Source organism: Diprion similis, chromosome 14, assembly GCF_021155765.1.
Source record: "Diprion similis isolate iyDipSimi1 chromosome 14, iyDipSimi1.1, whole genome shotgun sequence".
NCBI classification, from domain to species: Eukaryota; Metazoa; Arthropoda; class Insecta; order Hymenoptera; family Diprionidae; genus Diprion; species Diprion similis.
In genome coordinates, this window is record NC_060118.1 from 6,440,308 (window position 1) to 6,456,872 (window position 16,565).

The 16,565-nt window shown below is 36.1% G+C and overlaps 1 protein-coding gene across 2 annotated transcripts in view; it reads left to right on the forward strand.

Annotated features, from left to right (window-relative positions):
- LOC124414808 (zwei Ig domain protein zig-8) overlaps positions 1–16,565 on the forward strand; it is a 378,841-nt gene that overhangs the window by 80,781 nt on the left and 281,495 nt on the right. Inside the window, exon 2 of one of the 2 annotated variants that reach the window (XM_046895889.1) lies at positions 4,571–4,749. In XM_046895889.1, the coding sequence (XP_046751845.1) occupies positions 4,571–4,749 (179 nt within the window). The remainder of the gene's footprint in view (positions 1–4,570; positions 4,750–16,565) is intronic. The other variant, XM_046895890.1, reaches the window with a different exon arrangement.

A 16,565-nucleotide genomic window follows, 5' to 3' on the forward strand; every position in this document is an offset into this window, starting at 1 on the left:
ATTACACATTTTTCAAAGATCATGAAATCACATGGAAAACTTTTATCACGTAAAATGATAACAAATATCTGTAAAATGGAGAAAATACTTGTAAAAATAATTAGCTAAGTCACTGTCTCAAATAATTAATGAAACTAAGAACAGCCTTTGATATGAATTTAAAGACACCAAAGTATAGCAACTTATGGAATTACTAGGTAGAGGAAACCTCTCTGACTTTGCTGAATGAAACAGAGCGTGATCTTCTCATGTTTTATTTTTCCATGACTTTCAAAGATAGAAAAACTGGACGGCGTGTGCATCTAAAAGGTATTGGTCCATTATACATATCGGTATGAGGAAGCTGGCAAAGAGGGAAAGAAAAAAATGTATGTATACTGCATCGAGACGAAGTGAGATAGAGAGAGAGAGAGAGAGAGAGAGAGAGAGAGAGAGAGAGAGAGAGAAGAGGGGAAGCATTCGTAGCAGAGAACTAATCTCGAGATTTCATCCCGGTCCTCGAGCTCTCGGAGATGCCCGATTTCTTTAACTCCGTTCTCGTTCATCACGAGCCTCGCCCCTCATCAATTAGTGTAAATCTATTCGTACCTAGTCGAAAGAGGGGTTGAAAACTTCGATAAAGGTCATCTCCTCCCATCCCCCGATTCGCGTTTTCCAGGCAACTTCAGAACGGTCCAGACCAGGGCGGTGGCGCCGTGTAGCTACTCGTAATAAGCACCGAGGATACGAAACTTGCTCTCAATTTCTCAAGAATAAAGTTTTCCCCGAAGCAGCTCGACGAGGACGTGGCTCCTGAATGACAACTTCATAATCTTAAGTGGCCCGCCAAAAGTGGAATATTTAATTAAAGCGTTAATTCTGAAAAGCGTATTTGGTACACGGTGCCTACTTACCTCGGGATCGCGTCTCCGAAACGGCTGAGTGCCGGAAGCTAAATCCGGCTGCGGTGGAAATACTTTGAGCGATCATTACTACGCGATTGTTTGGCCGAAAACCAAGATAGGTGGATACATAGATAGATACATAAGTAGATAGATAGATAGATAGATAGATAGATAGATAGATAGATAGATAGGTAGATAGATATATAGATAGATAGATAGATAGATGGATAGATCGTATATTTCATGCCCTAATTGAGCCATATCAAAATAACAGTTGAGCCATTGTTCAACTGCTTGTTTTGTCCAAAAGTCTCTTACTAAAAAATAAAGCAGCGTGAAGCGTTTCACTGCTAGATGGCAGCGCGTTCGCTCACTCTCTCGCAAGCGAAGTAACTTCCCAAATAAATGATTATGTGTAGTCGAATTGAAGGGTTTGAAACGATTACACTTATTTTCCTTGACTTTTTTAATGAAAATGTTATAACTTTCAAAAAATGTTCGTTTCTTTTTTGGATTTCACAAAACTTGAATAGTCAAACATACATTTTTGAGTCTCAATGTCGTTTTCTTCGTTGTTTGATTAATGAAGAAATTACGCCTATAGTAAAAAGCAAGTATAAGTTTTTTTATTATTAATCAGAAAATTTCACAGTTTTTGCAAATTTTATCAAGTATATTTGGTAAAATGTAGGACGTGTGTGTCTCGCTAGTTTGATTGATGTCAGATAAGTTGTTACAGTCTGGATGAACAAGTCCCAAAATGCGGGGCAAGAAAAGTTCTTAGGGTCCCTCGATACTTAAAGCTACGAGTCGCAAGATGAGGGAGGTATGTATTCTCGGCATGAATTAATAGCCGCGAACTAAAAGGATAAAAGCATATAAGGCACGTATAACGATGATAATAACGGGAATAGTGAAAATGGTCGTAACGGTAAGAGTGGAAGGCGCATATAACGCGGTCGGTCGTCTCCAGTTTGTTATATTGCAGCAAGAAATAAAATACGGGATCGAAATCCCTCGGCTACCGACTCCCGGGGCTCTGGATTCCCGCCGTTAAAATAAAATGCCTATTTTTTCTTATTTTTTGTTATTGTATTTTCGCTACATTTATCAAAACGGTATAGGCGGACTCGCTGGTGCGGTCTGGTTTCTCTTATTGCCAGCCACACGCTCCGCTGGCTTTGGGGATGGCGGAAAAGAGAGTAAGAGAAGAGGGGGGGGGGGGGGGGGGGGGGTTAAAAAAAAGTATGAGACCTTGTTTATTTTCTACCTCCATACGTCATACGTATACCTTACACAAATATATTACAAATTTTCACGTTATATATGACATTATTACATTACTCTACTTACATTATTCAATGTCTCAAAAGGTTTTGCTCGAAAATTCACTTCAGGATACGAGATAATATATTATCACTTCTCACAAATTATTCGAAATACTGCGATCGTATATATATGCAGAGATTTTACGATACTAGGAATTTTTTAGTTTCTTACATGTCGATAAATATATCGCAGTTGTGATCTTGGAAAGTCGACTTAGATGAAATTCTGGGAAACGGACGCTGTGAAGCTTCCATAAAATCTTATTAAACTTTATGAAACCCTTAAATGAAATCTCGTAAAGTTTCTCGAAACTGCATCAAATTCTATATATACATTAACTGGTGCCCCATTAAACCTGTCTAATCTTTCGAAACTAACTCCGATCTTATCAAATTCTCGAGATAGCCGTGCGATCGTTTTGAAATGTCGATTGATCAATAAAGTGTTACGAAATATTTACAAGACTAATTCAAAAGACACACGTGACTGGAAAATTTATACTTTGTAACCAAAACTGTATTACAGTTTCATGATATCTGTAACTTAATACTCTTAGGAAATTCTGAACGAACTTGTGCGCATGTGCCGAGTTCTGCATTTGTTTTGACAAGCTGGCCAACTACGTCTCTGGTTTGGCTCTGGTATGAACTGTCAATACGCGCCATCGTTTTGAGGTTATGTTTACTTGGACGCAGACTCTTCACATTTAGGTCATGTAAAATTCTTAACGCGACATAACCTCGCAACGTCTATGAATTCCGGTAGAAAGCGTTTAGACGCTACTGAGTTGGTAAATCTGAAAAGCAGAGGAAAAACTTGGTGCGAATCATTTGATACTGTCAATGAAATCACGTGATCTTGCGCGTGCGCATTTATTAGCAACTGAATTTCATTAGGCCAGAACTTTTCTATTTCATAGTTTGGTGTGTGAAAGCAAACGTGATTCGTTCGCAATGATTTTTGGGTAATTTGAAATTCTCGATGTCATGCTGAAAACATTAAATTGGACTGTCGATACACTCTAATCATTAGTAGGAAATTCTACGTTTTTAGATACGAATTTATTTTCGATGAACATCACTTTCTGGGACACGGGGTGCGTGGTTGGACCGAATAAACAAACTGTGCATCACGATGAGCACGACCAGATTAAAAGATAATCGGTGAAAAGCGTTTACCCGGTGTTGATCAGTACAAGTAAGCTTATCATACGCTTTTCAGTATACGAGGTCATGAACCGGATGAAATTCTAGGTGTATTCAATACAGCAGCTCCATAGAAACTATTGAAGCTCCCTCGAACTGCGACCTGGCTTTGATGTTGATTTCGAATTTTAGTCTATAGAACTCGCGACCTCGGTTTAAGCTCATATACTCGTCCGTGAACCCACACGACGTGGCACGTGCAACCTTTGCCTGTGGGTGCTTTTCCTCTGATCAGATTTAGCGCTACGTGATCCCGAGGCTTCCACGTTAAACAAACCACCAAATTGTTGACCGACGTCGTTTCACGATGCTTCCAAACACTTCTTTTCCCCTTTTTCTCACTCTGTGGTCAGTTGATCCTTGACAACATTTCTGATAAGGACTTGGACAATAATGTTTCCGTGAATGGTACGACTCCCTGTAATACCATAGCAAATGGTACAGTGGTACTTGGATCAATAGATATATTCTGGTCTGATACCTGTCAGTTTCTGATCAGATCTGATTACATGTCGTCAGATTGAATTACAACAAATGATGGACCCTAATACGTATGGGATTATGTATCTAATCGTGCGAATTTAATTAGACCTATAACCTAAGTATTGAACTCTGGTCTCTTTCACTCAACAGATCTGACATTATATTTGACCAAATGTGGTTTTATAAAATCAGATTCTCATCATATTTGGTCAGATCTAATTACATGTCCTCGGATTTAGTTTTTTATCATATGATTGGATCTGAGATAAATACTGACCAGATTTACTATCATGTGATCTCATTTAATTTCATGTCGAATAGATCTTACGTCAATGGCATACTACGATATGGTACAAGATCCTATCACGTGTCACATGTACTCCAATGTTCATATGTGAAATAAGATATGACGAGACCCACTCTGATTTGATTTTACTATCTAATCATCTGGATCTGGACTGTTTTGTGTTATTCATTGATCTAATTGAACACAGAGAGGATTTTGAATCCTGCAATTTTACTAACGTTTTCGGGAAAAGTGTTCCCTTTGAATGGGTAGGTAATCGACTTGTGGAAGTCGAGTGTCGAGTCGGCTGTAAGTTAAGTGACCGCCCTGACTGGGTCTTGACACCGTGTTTAATCATTCTCTGTTTCTCCTTGTTGTAACAGCAGGTTACGGAGCTGGTCAAGGCATCGAAGTGTCAACAGTCGGGTTCTACTCGGGTTCTACTCAGCACAACATCAGTGGGTGGCCCTACTTCGAGTATAACGTGCCCCGCAACGTGACTGCGGCTGTTGGCCAGACGGCGTTTCTTCACTGCAGAGTTGAGCAGCTGGGTGACAAGGCGGTGAGTTGGGTATCCCTAGCAATATCACAGCTTCTCTCGCCATCTTGTGTCTGTACGTGCACATCGAGTCTCCGTGTATTCGCATTTCACCCACATTCCTTCGGCCGGCTGGCCTATCTGTCTCTCCATCGCCAGACTATCTGTCATCTGTGTATGTCCTTTGCGGTTTGAGCTTTTCTTGCTTGTCTAGCTCCCCGTCCTCGTAAACCGAGAACTAACCTAACCTATCAACATGGCGTTCTCCGTTGGTCACAGATCGCACTTAAGGTGAGTGTACCAGTCATTGACACGCTTAGACGCAATTATTGACCCTTTTATCTTCCAAAATTATTCATTGACGGCACAAATTTTCAATCTTGATTACTAAATTCAATTGCTAGAGGATTAGACACTCCAAACTTATTTTTTAGTAATTTTAAAACTATATAAGGATCAAACAGATACAACCAAAAAACGGTTAACCATTGGGACAGGGTCGGTAACTGGTACAGTTACCTTACCGACAATCAAACTGATCCTTGGCCTCACGTGATGGACGGCAACCTTTCGCAACTCTCATCCTTTCTCGAGGGTTTGAGTCAGTGTCCATTCTTAACTGATGTTCCACAAATTCGTGAAATAGTTTTGCATTTCCTAAGGACGTCAAGAAAATTATTAGAAAGGTAAATCCCGAATAAAAGAGACCTCGTTCGAACCTTCCGATTCCGATCTCTGAGGTTCTAATGAAAACCGAAATTGACTCATTTGATCCTTGCAAGTTTCAGTTGCAATTTCCTTGGCTTAGACCATAGTGGATTTTCTTAATGCTTAGAATCTCGCTAAATTTTATCTGGTCGTGTGAAATCTTGTGGAGTACATGATAAATTCATGAAATTCCGTGTGATCTTACGTGTTTTTTTTTTTCAAGTTTCATTAAACGTCGTAGTATACAGTTTTTTCATGTTCCATCAAGTCCTTCGATTCTTAATAAATGATTCACGAATGAGAATCTCCTGAAGTCCCCAAGCCCGAAACTTTCAAGCTATCTTCAGTCTTGTTAACTAATTTTCTGCAATCCCATTATCAAATGCTCATGTAACCTTGTCGAATTTCATCGAGTCGACTCAAATCTGAAGGGGTACAATATAAATTCACGAAATCACGTGTCTTCTTGTATTATGGTTTTTTGAGGTCCTTCACAAGTGAGTTACAAAATTCCACCAAGTTTTTGAGATTTTATGATGTCTTACATAAGCTTCTTATCAAATTAGGCTGAGTATTTGAATTATTTTGGGATATTTTCAATGTCGTAAAATTATACAAAATCCTGTGAAATTATTCAGTTTGGATCAGAAAATTAACATTTCATGAGATACTTTTGTTCGGTCAGTTTTGAGAGTTGATTTTAACCTTCAAACAGTAAAACGGTTAACTGAATAAATCAGAGAATAATTCGTTATCCGCACTGCACTGAAAATAAAATAAGATGCCAAAAGTCTTTGGTTAAAGAAATTCATAAAAATTTCGCCAACTTTCTACCGACTGGCTAACTTCAGGGGGTAAACTGAGCTAGGGGAAAAGTTTGCCGGACAAACATCCGTTTCATGCAGCGCGAAAATATAGCTTAAGGGTTCGATAAGTCTTTTCTCTGAAAAACACGTCATCCTCTTTATGGTAAATAATTCGTATAAGAGTCGATTAATTTCCCTCTTGTAAACGGCACGAGTAAACGGTTCATTCAAATTTCGAACGGTGAAAAAGGAGGAAAAAAACGGCCGATAATATCCAGGATGAATGCTGCAGGATCGCGGAAGGCGTGAGTGGATGAAAAAAATAGCCTGCAGGCAGTCAGCTTTTGACGAGCTTTTCGAGGAGCCGTCTACCTCTTTAATGGCAGAATGAATGGGCGATAGTTAATTCTCGTCAAAGACTCTGCAGAGGCGTCTCAAATTCAGTTAGCGACTATTCTCACCGGCTCTGAACCAGCGCCCCTCTTGGCCAAGGGGTTGCGACGGTTAAATGGGGCGGGAAACGGAGGGCGAGTTTTGGTGAGGAACATCTCAATGAAGATTTAGAATTATGGAGAGAGAAGGCCGCTTACCAAGAGCGCCAAATCCGAACCGCGCACAGTTAACAGAATCGGTTTGCCCTCTCGAAGGATGGAGAGTCCTTTGCCACGGTTGACAAGCGTGTAAAGCTCCAGACTCCACTGAGGTCCGGCTTACATAGTATATGTATGGGGTATTCCACCTAACTTAACCTAACCTAAACTAACCTGATTCTTTTTGATATGCTCGATCTTCCTGCAAACACCAGGGGAAACCTTTTTTTGAAATAATTTTTTTATTCTACTTGAAAAAAAAAAGAAGCCATTTATGTGGTATATCCGTAAAACGCCTGTTTTTTGGCAAGGATAAAGATTTCAGGACGAGCTGAAGGCGAGCCGGAAACGAGTACTGAAAATATCCAAGCCAAAAAACGGTTTACGGGCATGCCACATACAATATTTTTTCCGGTATGGGCATTGAAAAGCAAAACGAAGAGTGAGGTTATGTCGCGATCTGTTCGACGAAGCTACTTTATTCGGCAGTTTGGGATGCGCACTTCGAACTGCGCATCAAAACTGCGGAATAAAGACTTTATTCCGCAACTTTGTTCGCTGCCGTATAAAGCGTCACTTTACAGAACGAAAACTACCACGAAAAGTGGACTTTTCAGTGCCCATGCCGTAAAAATATTATTTATTTTTTTCCATTCGTTTTTCTGTGTTTTCAAAGGGATCCAAATATATCTTTTCAACAAAGAGAGAAAAAAATTCTTGAAAGACAAAAAAAAAAAACAAAGAAAATGGCATTTTTTAAATAACGAATGAAGTAAAAAATGTACAAAGATTATTTTTATTTTTTGTTTATGGTTTTTGGACTGAGTTCGATCGTGTGAAAAAAGAATCAGGAATATCTCAATTGGTCGGGGTCTCGGGCTCCGTGAGTTGGCGTGGAATGCCCCGTACAAATATACATTCATTATACATGTACCTTTGACGATTCTCTCCCGCTCTTTGGTTCAACGAGATATACCGCACAATCAACTTAATTAGTCGCTATTAGGCAGTTTTGAGGAAAAATTTGAAGCATTCACGTTGTACCTGAAATTATACGGGATCTGGGTTTAATAAGTATAAACGGGGACGTTCAACAGTACAGGGTCAAAAATTTGGCGAAATGAAAACATGAAGGACCAAATGTTTGAAAAGTGAAACAGCAGCTAATGAAATGAAATTAAATTTATATAGTATAATATCTGTGGTCGCGTAAAAAGTTTTTGCACAGGAATTTTGTACTTTAAGTACGTTTTTATAAACAGTGTCAAGGATAATTATACTATTTTTTTTCAACAAAAATTCTGTAGGTACAACTCGTGTGGAACTTGTCAAAAATAGTTGATTTTAATTATTAAGGTCTTGATGGACCGATATTCCCAACCAAAAGTAAGTCTCGGTGAGAATATTGAACACTTCGCGATGTGATAAAAATTTGAAATAATCAAACATAATCGAGTTGATAAGATAATTCGTTTTGAATAATAACAAAATAACAAAGATTTATTCAAAAAATTTCTAGTGAAATTTGTTTTATTTGATACAGAATGAATTCATTGATCTTTCTGAATATCTGTGAATTATTTTGGAACTTTGAAAAATGAATCAATATTTTTCAGACTTTTGATAGTGCACTGAAAAAGTTTTAGAGGCAAGGAACGAATAGTTTCATAAGTACAGCGTTAGAAAATTTTGGAAAACGGAATTACTTAAAACCACCGGAAATCAAAAAAAAAAAAAAAAAAAAAAATCATGGGTATTTAGAAAAATCGATGAATTCATTCTGTATGAAATAAAACAAATCTCACGAGATATTTTTTGAATGATGTTTTGTTTAAACAATTTCCCATAAACTTTTTGGCAATGTTATTATTCAAAACAAATTATCTTATCAACTCGATTATGCTTGATTTTTTCAGTTTTTATCTCATTGAAGCGAAGTGTTCAATATTCTCACCAAGACTCACTTTTCATTGGGTGGGATATCCTACGAAACGCCCTTTTCTTTGAGGTCAAAGCCTTTATGTGAGATGTGTACCAACTGTCTAAAAAAATCCCTATATTGTTAGGGAATTATTTTTCTGGCGAACGCTACCCTGCTCGCTAATTCCATCGTGTATACTTGTCGTGTAAGTTATTTAAAGTCCCGCTCATTTTTTCCCCACGCAGATTCAACGTCACAACAATTAATCACCACCGATCTAGGGGATTTTGGCGCCGTTGGTACACATCTTACTTAAGTCCATTCCAGTGCGAGAGAGAAATTTTTTTGGAGAAAGAAGCTACACTTCTAGGCACACCATGTACATTCACACCACAAATAAGACCCTAACGAAGTTCCTACAAATCTTGTCTGACGATTTGCGGATAATTTATTTATAAATGAAACTAACTATCGTTTAGCAGAATCGCATTAGCGAGACGAAGTTTTTTGTGAAAAGAATGATAGAATAACGTGATTTCCGAGGTATCGTCAAATGTTTCAGCTTTTTTTTTACATGACTTTTTTACTTTCACGTAACTAGTCAAGTTTGAGTTAAACTTTTCAGCCCGTTTGCGTCACGTTTTTGTGTTTCAACGCTTTTTTTACTCTACAGTCTACGGTCCAGCCAGTTGTGAATAGAATTCAAGTCGTTCCAAGGAAGAAGAAGATGAATAAATAAATAAAAATTTAGAATACGGGTCGTCTCGGGCCTTTCCATGAAACCAAATACAAAGTTCTACTCTTTTTTCATCCCACGCGCAAAAGGCGAGTTTCGCTATACGCTTTTCGGACTCGAACCCTCCGCTATACCCAATTACTGAATTGAGGAACCTGAAAATATCGTCCGGGGCTGCTACACGCGGCATTTGCAGAGGGCGAACATTAGGCTTCCAGAATCGATCATAGCAATTCTTGGAAATAATTCCAGCTTTTGTTATTGCTTCACGAGTGAGTGAGACAAACGGTTTATCAATCATGCACGACAAGTATGCAATCACATATTCGATTTGTGCTCAGGTTTTTACCGTCTAAAAAAGATAGGAATTATTGTTTATTTATTTTCTAACCACTGGATTAGATACATAAAATAAAATAAAATTTATCTAACTAAAACTAAAGAGAAATTAAAAATAATATTATTTAACCTTTTGTCTTTTCGCGAATAACAAATATTTTATTTTACACCACACCTAGTTCGGTAATCGATGAAATTGAGTATTATGTTACTAAAAATTTCTTCCCTAGGGTGCACCAAATAATTTGAAATATTTCGGCTTTTTTCTATGGGTATTTGAAATTTGTATTTATTACAACAAAATTTGCTGTTTCTTTAATCGTTTCACTGCACTCGTCACCCGGAGAAAAATTATTACTGGAAGGATTTGGTAAATTTATCTTAGAAGAGTTTTAATTAACTTAGAAGAGTTTTAATTCGACATTGTTTTCCGGAAATTGAAGTGCAGATTAGCTCAAGTGAGCCTGGTGAATAAATTTTGCATTTTGGAGATACTTTTGCGACGTTGATAAAAAAAAATATGCATATTGTATATATATTAGGGTGGCGCAAAAAAACCGACTATTTTTTTTTTTTTTTCGAGTCTCGTGTGACAAAATGTTAGTTTTTGATGTTTTAAGAGCCCACTCCAAAGGACAGCTGAAAAAAAAAAAAAATTTGAGAGGTCGCTTCAAATTTTTTTAAATGTCAAAAATCGTCAAAATATAAAATTAAAAAAATTATATTTTTAGTATTTTGTTTGATTTTTAATTCATGTCGTGGTGTATTGTTATCGATTATATCTTACTAAATAGAAGAAAAAATTTTTATGAAATTTTAATATGAATATTAAAAGGTCGCTCGAAAAGATCTAAAGAAATGCACCAAAAAATTGAAAAAAAATTGTGAGCGATCTTTCAAAATTCAAATTTTGAACTGGAACTTCCGGAAACATAATTTTTTTTTGTCTATAAAATTATACCGTAACGAGAAAAAAAAATTAAAAAAAAAATATCGATTTTTTACGATTTCTGACGTTTTAAAAAATGTGAAGCGACCTCTTAAAAATTTTTTTTTTGAACTGTCCTTTGGAGTGGGCTCTCAAAACATCAAAAACTAACATTTTGTCACACGAGACACAAAAAAAAAAAAAAAAAAACCTAACCGGTTTTTTTGCGCCACCCTAATATATATATGATTCACGAATTATTATCCTCAAAGATAAACGATGCAGGGGGAGAAAAAAGAGTGAATAACAACTAGATAAATGGCGATAAAAATAATCGTAGGATCAGTCTGACGCAGAGGTACGGAAATAGAAAGAAGTTGAGGCGGTGGTTGCAGGAATTTAGGATGGAAGAAAAATTTCAAGTGGCATGCTGTAGTTGACGTCTATGTCTTGCCCGGGTTGCAGAAGACGAGGAGCGATCCGGAAAACTTTGGCAAGCCTTCGAGGGGATTTATTTAAGACTAGGGAAGCGGCTCGGCAGGCAGAAGGAGCGGATGAAGAAGAAAAACGATCGAGCGGTAGTCGAGGGAACATCTTCAGAGGGTACCAATACGTGAAATACGTACCGTGGGAAGTTTCAGGCTCCTTTTTTCTCCGCTTCTTTTTCCCCTCTCTCGTCGCCTTTTTGTTTTTCGAAACTTATCCGAAAAAGCTGAAGTGCTCTCCGGGCGCAAAATACCTGCGCTTTTGCTACTGCGGGAGAGATGATTGAAAATTTTCAACTTCCCAGAATTTTGCAGCATTTTTTCGAGGGTTTCTGGTTAAAAAACGTCAGCTTACATTGATTCTTTTATTTATTTATTTATTTATTGATTGATTGATTTATTCATTCATTCATTCATTCGTTCAATCGTTTATTCGTTCATTCGTTCATTCGTTCATTCGTTTATTCGTTGATTCGTTGATTCGTTCATTCATCCATTCTTAAAATGAGCCATTAGTCGTAGAGTGAAATTGACCGGATCTACTGGATTTTTTTTTTTACATAACACAGATGTTGGAATCCTAATTTTGTTTTGCTATATTGATTTGGAATGACTCAGAAACTCTTCGGGTTTTGTGTACATTTTTTTGCTGCTTTTAGATTTATTTTATATTTTCTTCATTCGTTAGAATGTTCCATAGATTATCCTTTAAAACAGTTTTGCGAATTTTTATTTCAAAAATAAATAAATAAATAATAAAAAATACAAATCTAAGTAGAATTAATTCTCTGTAAAAAAAAAACTAACAAAAATCATCAAAGGAGTAGTTTTGTCAAAAAAAAAAAAATTCCCTCAATTCTCTCTTCAATATATTACAGTAAATTTCTTACACAGTAGATAAATAAAAAAATTTCACACGCTTTGACATATTATTCCTTAAGTTTATTAATTAGCACTTTTGAACAGGTTAAATTTATTGCGAAATCGACCTGCAGCCAAGCCTTAACATCTTCGATTTTGCTTGAACTTTAACGTAGCATTCCGGGGGTCAAAAAAGTAACCCCTAAATTATTTGAGATTTTTTAAAAAATTTTTACCGCTGGTTAAAAAGTTGTCTTATTTTCAAACCAATTTATATACCCCAACGAAATGGAATGGAAGAAAATATTTATTTCCGATTTTTTTTTTCTTTTTTTCGGCGATACGATGCATCCTTTTGTTTTCACACAAAGTACAACACAAAGTTCCTTCTTTATTTTCATTTGCGATAACGTAAAAAATATCCCCCTGATCCTGCGGCGACAAGAATATGAAAAAATATCACGATAAAAATCTCTCTTCTCAGCCGTTGAAAAAGATCTTATGGTATATAATGCGTCACCCCGAGGGTGATTTCAACGGTAAATGGGATTTTTGGATCTTGAACGCGGATTATATGTGTTATACCTAACAGTCGCACATCTCTTTCAGCCAGCTCCTTTCTATACCAATCCAGAGATACGCTTGTGGTTTTATCACCGCGTGGGGAAAGAAAGGTTCTGAGGTGATAAAAATCAATGAAAAACAAAAAAACTCGGACAAAGAATATTGCGGTTTTTCTTCTCATACAGGTACCGAGAAGAATACAGATTAACAAGTGTCCGAAAATTCAAAAGAAAATTTATGCGACATACCAGCTTTCATAATTCTATATAAAAAGCAAAAAAAAAAAAAAAAAACTGAAATTTATAATATGTCTTTCATTTTCTAGGATAAAACGCAAAAGGAATAAATTGTCAAAAGACTTTTTCAGTTATTTACACTATTAGACTCTGGGCAAGTGATCCTGACTGATTCTCTGATACTAAAAATAAAATTCGGGTGACAAAAAAAAAAAAAAAAAAAAAAAAAAACAGCGCGTCTCTAACCGAGCGAAGAATTCGTCGCAAAAAACTTTTTCAACTCTTGTCATTTCCGGCTTCAAAATCGGGGCTCTGATCCTGCAAACTCTTGAAGAAGGACGATAAGTCTCTCGCGGTACTTTTCTTCTTCGCTTGTTTTTACAACATTTCTTTTTCGTTTCATCTTCTTCTCTCGCTCGACGAAATTTATGCATACCTTTTTTTTTATCGCTCTATATAATTATATATTAGGGCTACACGCTTCCAGTCTGCAGCTATAAGTTTTTTCGGTTTTTTATTGTCGTCAGACTTTAAGACCGTTTATTAGACATTTTATTGCTTACACACTCTTACGTGATTGGCAATAATCACAATCGCTTTCGGAAATAGGAAAAATTTATATGGTCACAAAGACGGGATCAAAAGAATTAAAAACGAGTCAATGGATGAACAGATAATCTTCTCATCGTGAAGTGCTTTGCATTTTTCAACACGGAATGTTTTGCAAATTGTATATTTATTTTAAATACAATTTTTTCATGAAAATTATTATGTTTTTCGAATATTTAAGGAGTCGAGAAATTCAGAAACTGATAGATTTTTACAGAAGAAAAAGAAAAAGAAACTCTAGAACTTTCGATTTTTTCTCTTAAGTTTTAAAATATTTAAAAAAAACGTGTGTTTTGCGGGATGGCAAAAATAAAATTTCAATACATCTCTCGTATGAGCTTCGAGTTTTATTTTTTCTCGCCTAAAATTTCGAGAACGAGTCTTCCAATTAATATTGTACAGTTAGAAAATGGGGATGGAAATTAGAGGATCTTGTTTTATTTGGATTTGCGTAAATGGTAATTTTTTTATTTTTTTAATTGCATAAATTTTCAACTTCATCGATTAAGGAAATCCCAATTTTCAGGGATCAACATTTTCTCGCAAAAAAGTCTGTCCGAAACGTTTTATCAAGTTATAATTGATCGCCCGAAAACAACGAAACATTCAATGAAAGAAAAATAATTGCAAAAGATTGAGTGTCAAATGAAAAATAAAAATGTTCTTGTTAATTTTTGAGGTTAAAATAAACAGACATGATATCTTGTTTTTTTTTTCTAACATAAATAAATCCATTTTTTGTCTCAGCAATATTCCATCCCCACAAAATATTCTCTTCGGATAAAAATGTATACTTATTGTTACATATTAAAAAAAATGTTTTTTTTTAAATAAAACAAGTTATCTGAAAAAATACTTTCTTCCGAACGAAAAATGCTAGTTATTTTATATTTCGTGATATTAAAATAGATTTTGTTCATTTTCAATAAATTTAACCGTCAAATTGAACGAAGGGGCTTATAAAAATACTTTTTTTACAACAATAAACTGTTTTCCTCTGAATGTATGGCTACCATTTTTTCTTTTCCGCGTTGCGTGTTCGAGGTTTGTCAGGAGTTTGCGAAGGATTTTCACCCTTCTGGCGGTTTCTCTTGGTTCCTCTCGTGCAACTTTTGACGACCAAAAATCGCTGATAGAATATGCATGTCGTCGCCATGAAGAGTTGGAGGTGGGCCGAGGCGAGAGGCGTGTTAATCCATTCTGGGGGTGACCTTCCCCCTTTGGTTCTGGTCTCGAACCCCGCCCTACCCCAAGGCTATTACAATTTGCACCCTTGTAATGCGGCGTACTGCGATTCGCATCGGGTTTCAAATTAGACCAGGGAACTGGGGAATCCATTCGGTAGCATGAGCAAGCACCGATACCGCGAGGTTCCATCCCGAATAACGCGAATACTCTCTTTATTTCATTCGGATCAACGGAGACTTACAGCTGGCCACGCCCCTCTTTTCCCATCAAAAAGTATACTTCAGTATTCGAGCTGTCTGCTCTTCTTTTTGAGATTTACAGATAAAAAAAGCGGAATGGAATAATGGTGCTCGGAGAGAAAGGAATTCTTTCTTGAACCAATTGAATAGATTTTGTTCGAATCCATTTACTTCAACTTAGTATCTCTTAGTTCTTCCAAGTACGATGACTTCAATTCGGCAAATTCGATTTAGTTGGTTTGTCTAAGTGATTTAGTCAAACGAATTTTTTGATTTAACGAAAGCTTTTTTTTTTGTTACGATTCAGTCAAGTATTGATCGATGTGAAAATTTTCATGTGTTTCCGAAATTGAGTCAACTAGATATCATTTTATTCGAAGTTTATGTATTGTTCCTCCAAGTCGCATGATCTACTTTAAATAAAGTAAGTGCATCAATCTAGCCAACAAAAATTTAGATCGATTAAATTCCATACTTTGTTGATCTAACCGGTGCTTGTTTGGAATAATTGGTTGACACACTTGAATAATTTCTTTACAAGGTGAAAGAAACACCACGTGCTTTGAAACGAGTAGAGAATATATTCATCGTAAACATCACTGTTTTAGTACTATAAACGGCCACTAGGCGGTAAGCTTTCTCGCTACCGAAGTAGCTTCAGCGATAGTTGTAAGGCCTACGATATCAGATACGGATAATGTAAAAAAAATTTGTTTCTAGACTTAGTCCAAACGAAGAAAGTATAATTCTAAGTTTCGAGTAGTCGAAATTATTGTTGTTCACAATGAACAAATACGAGTTCTGTGCACTTGGATAAGTATAATGTTCAGTTATGAGTGAATGCAAAAGATTTTTTTAACAACAAATCTTATAACTTGCTTCAAACATTGAACTCTTGACTGAACAAAACATGTATTGTAGCTAAATTTGTTTTGATACAAAAATTTCATGTTTATGAAACAAAACGACGACAGTGCCTTCAATCAAGTTTTTAGTGATTAAAATCACTCGTTTTATAGATACAAAATTCACATTATCGCAAGGAACTCACGCCGTGTTGTTTTGAATAACTTGATAGTCAGCATGATTATTCAAAGACTTGATTTAATTCTATGTTAAGTTGTCACAAGTATTTCGGTCGGCAAAAGTATTTTGTTTAATTAAGCGCAAGTATTTTGTTCACTGCAATTGACTATAGCATTTTATTGAATCAAACAAATATCACCTGACTCGAATAATCCTTTTCCTTCACGTGGGGAATTAGAAGTAGAAAGATCAGAGTATAGAAAACTACGATATAACATCGCCAGAATAGCTGAGAATATGTATAAATTACACCAAAATATAGAAGTTTTGGCTTCCTCACGATTCTAAGTTTTCGGTTTCTGTACTTTACTTATAAATTTTACAGTTTTATCGAACGGACGTAGAAATTTCCGGTCTGCTAATTATTTACTTAGTCTTTACTTTTTTTGAGCATAAACTACGTCTGAGTGGATAAAAATATTCAAAAACATGCGCAGCATCTTTTTAACCTCATTAGCATAGAAATTATGACAGATTATAAAATCTTGTAGTCATTGAAACTTACGTAAAGCTGTACTTAAAGATAGGTAAAGATTTTTGAAAT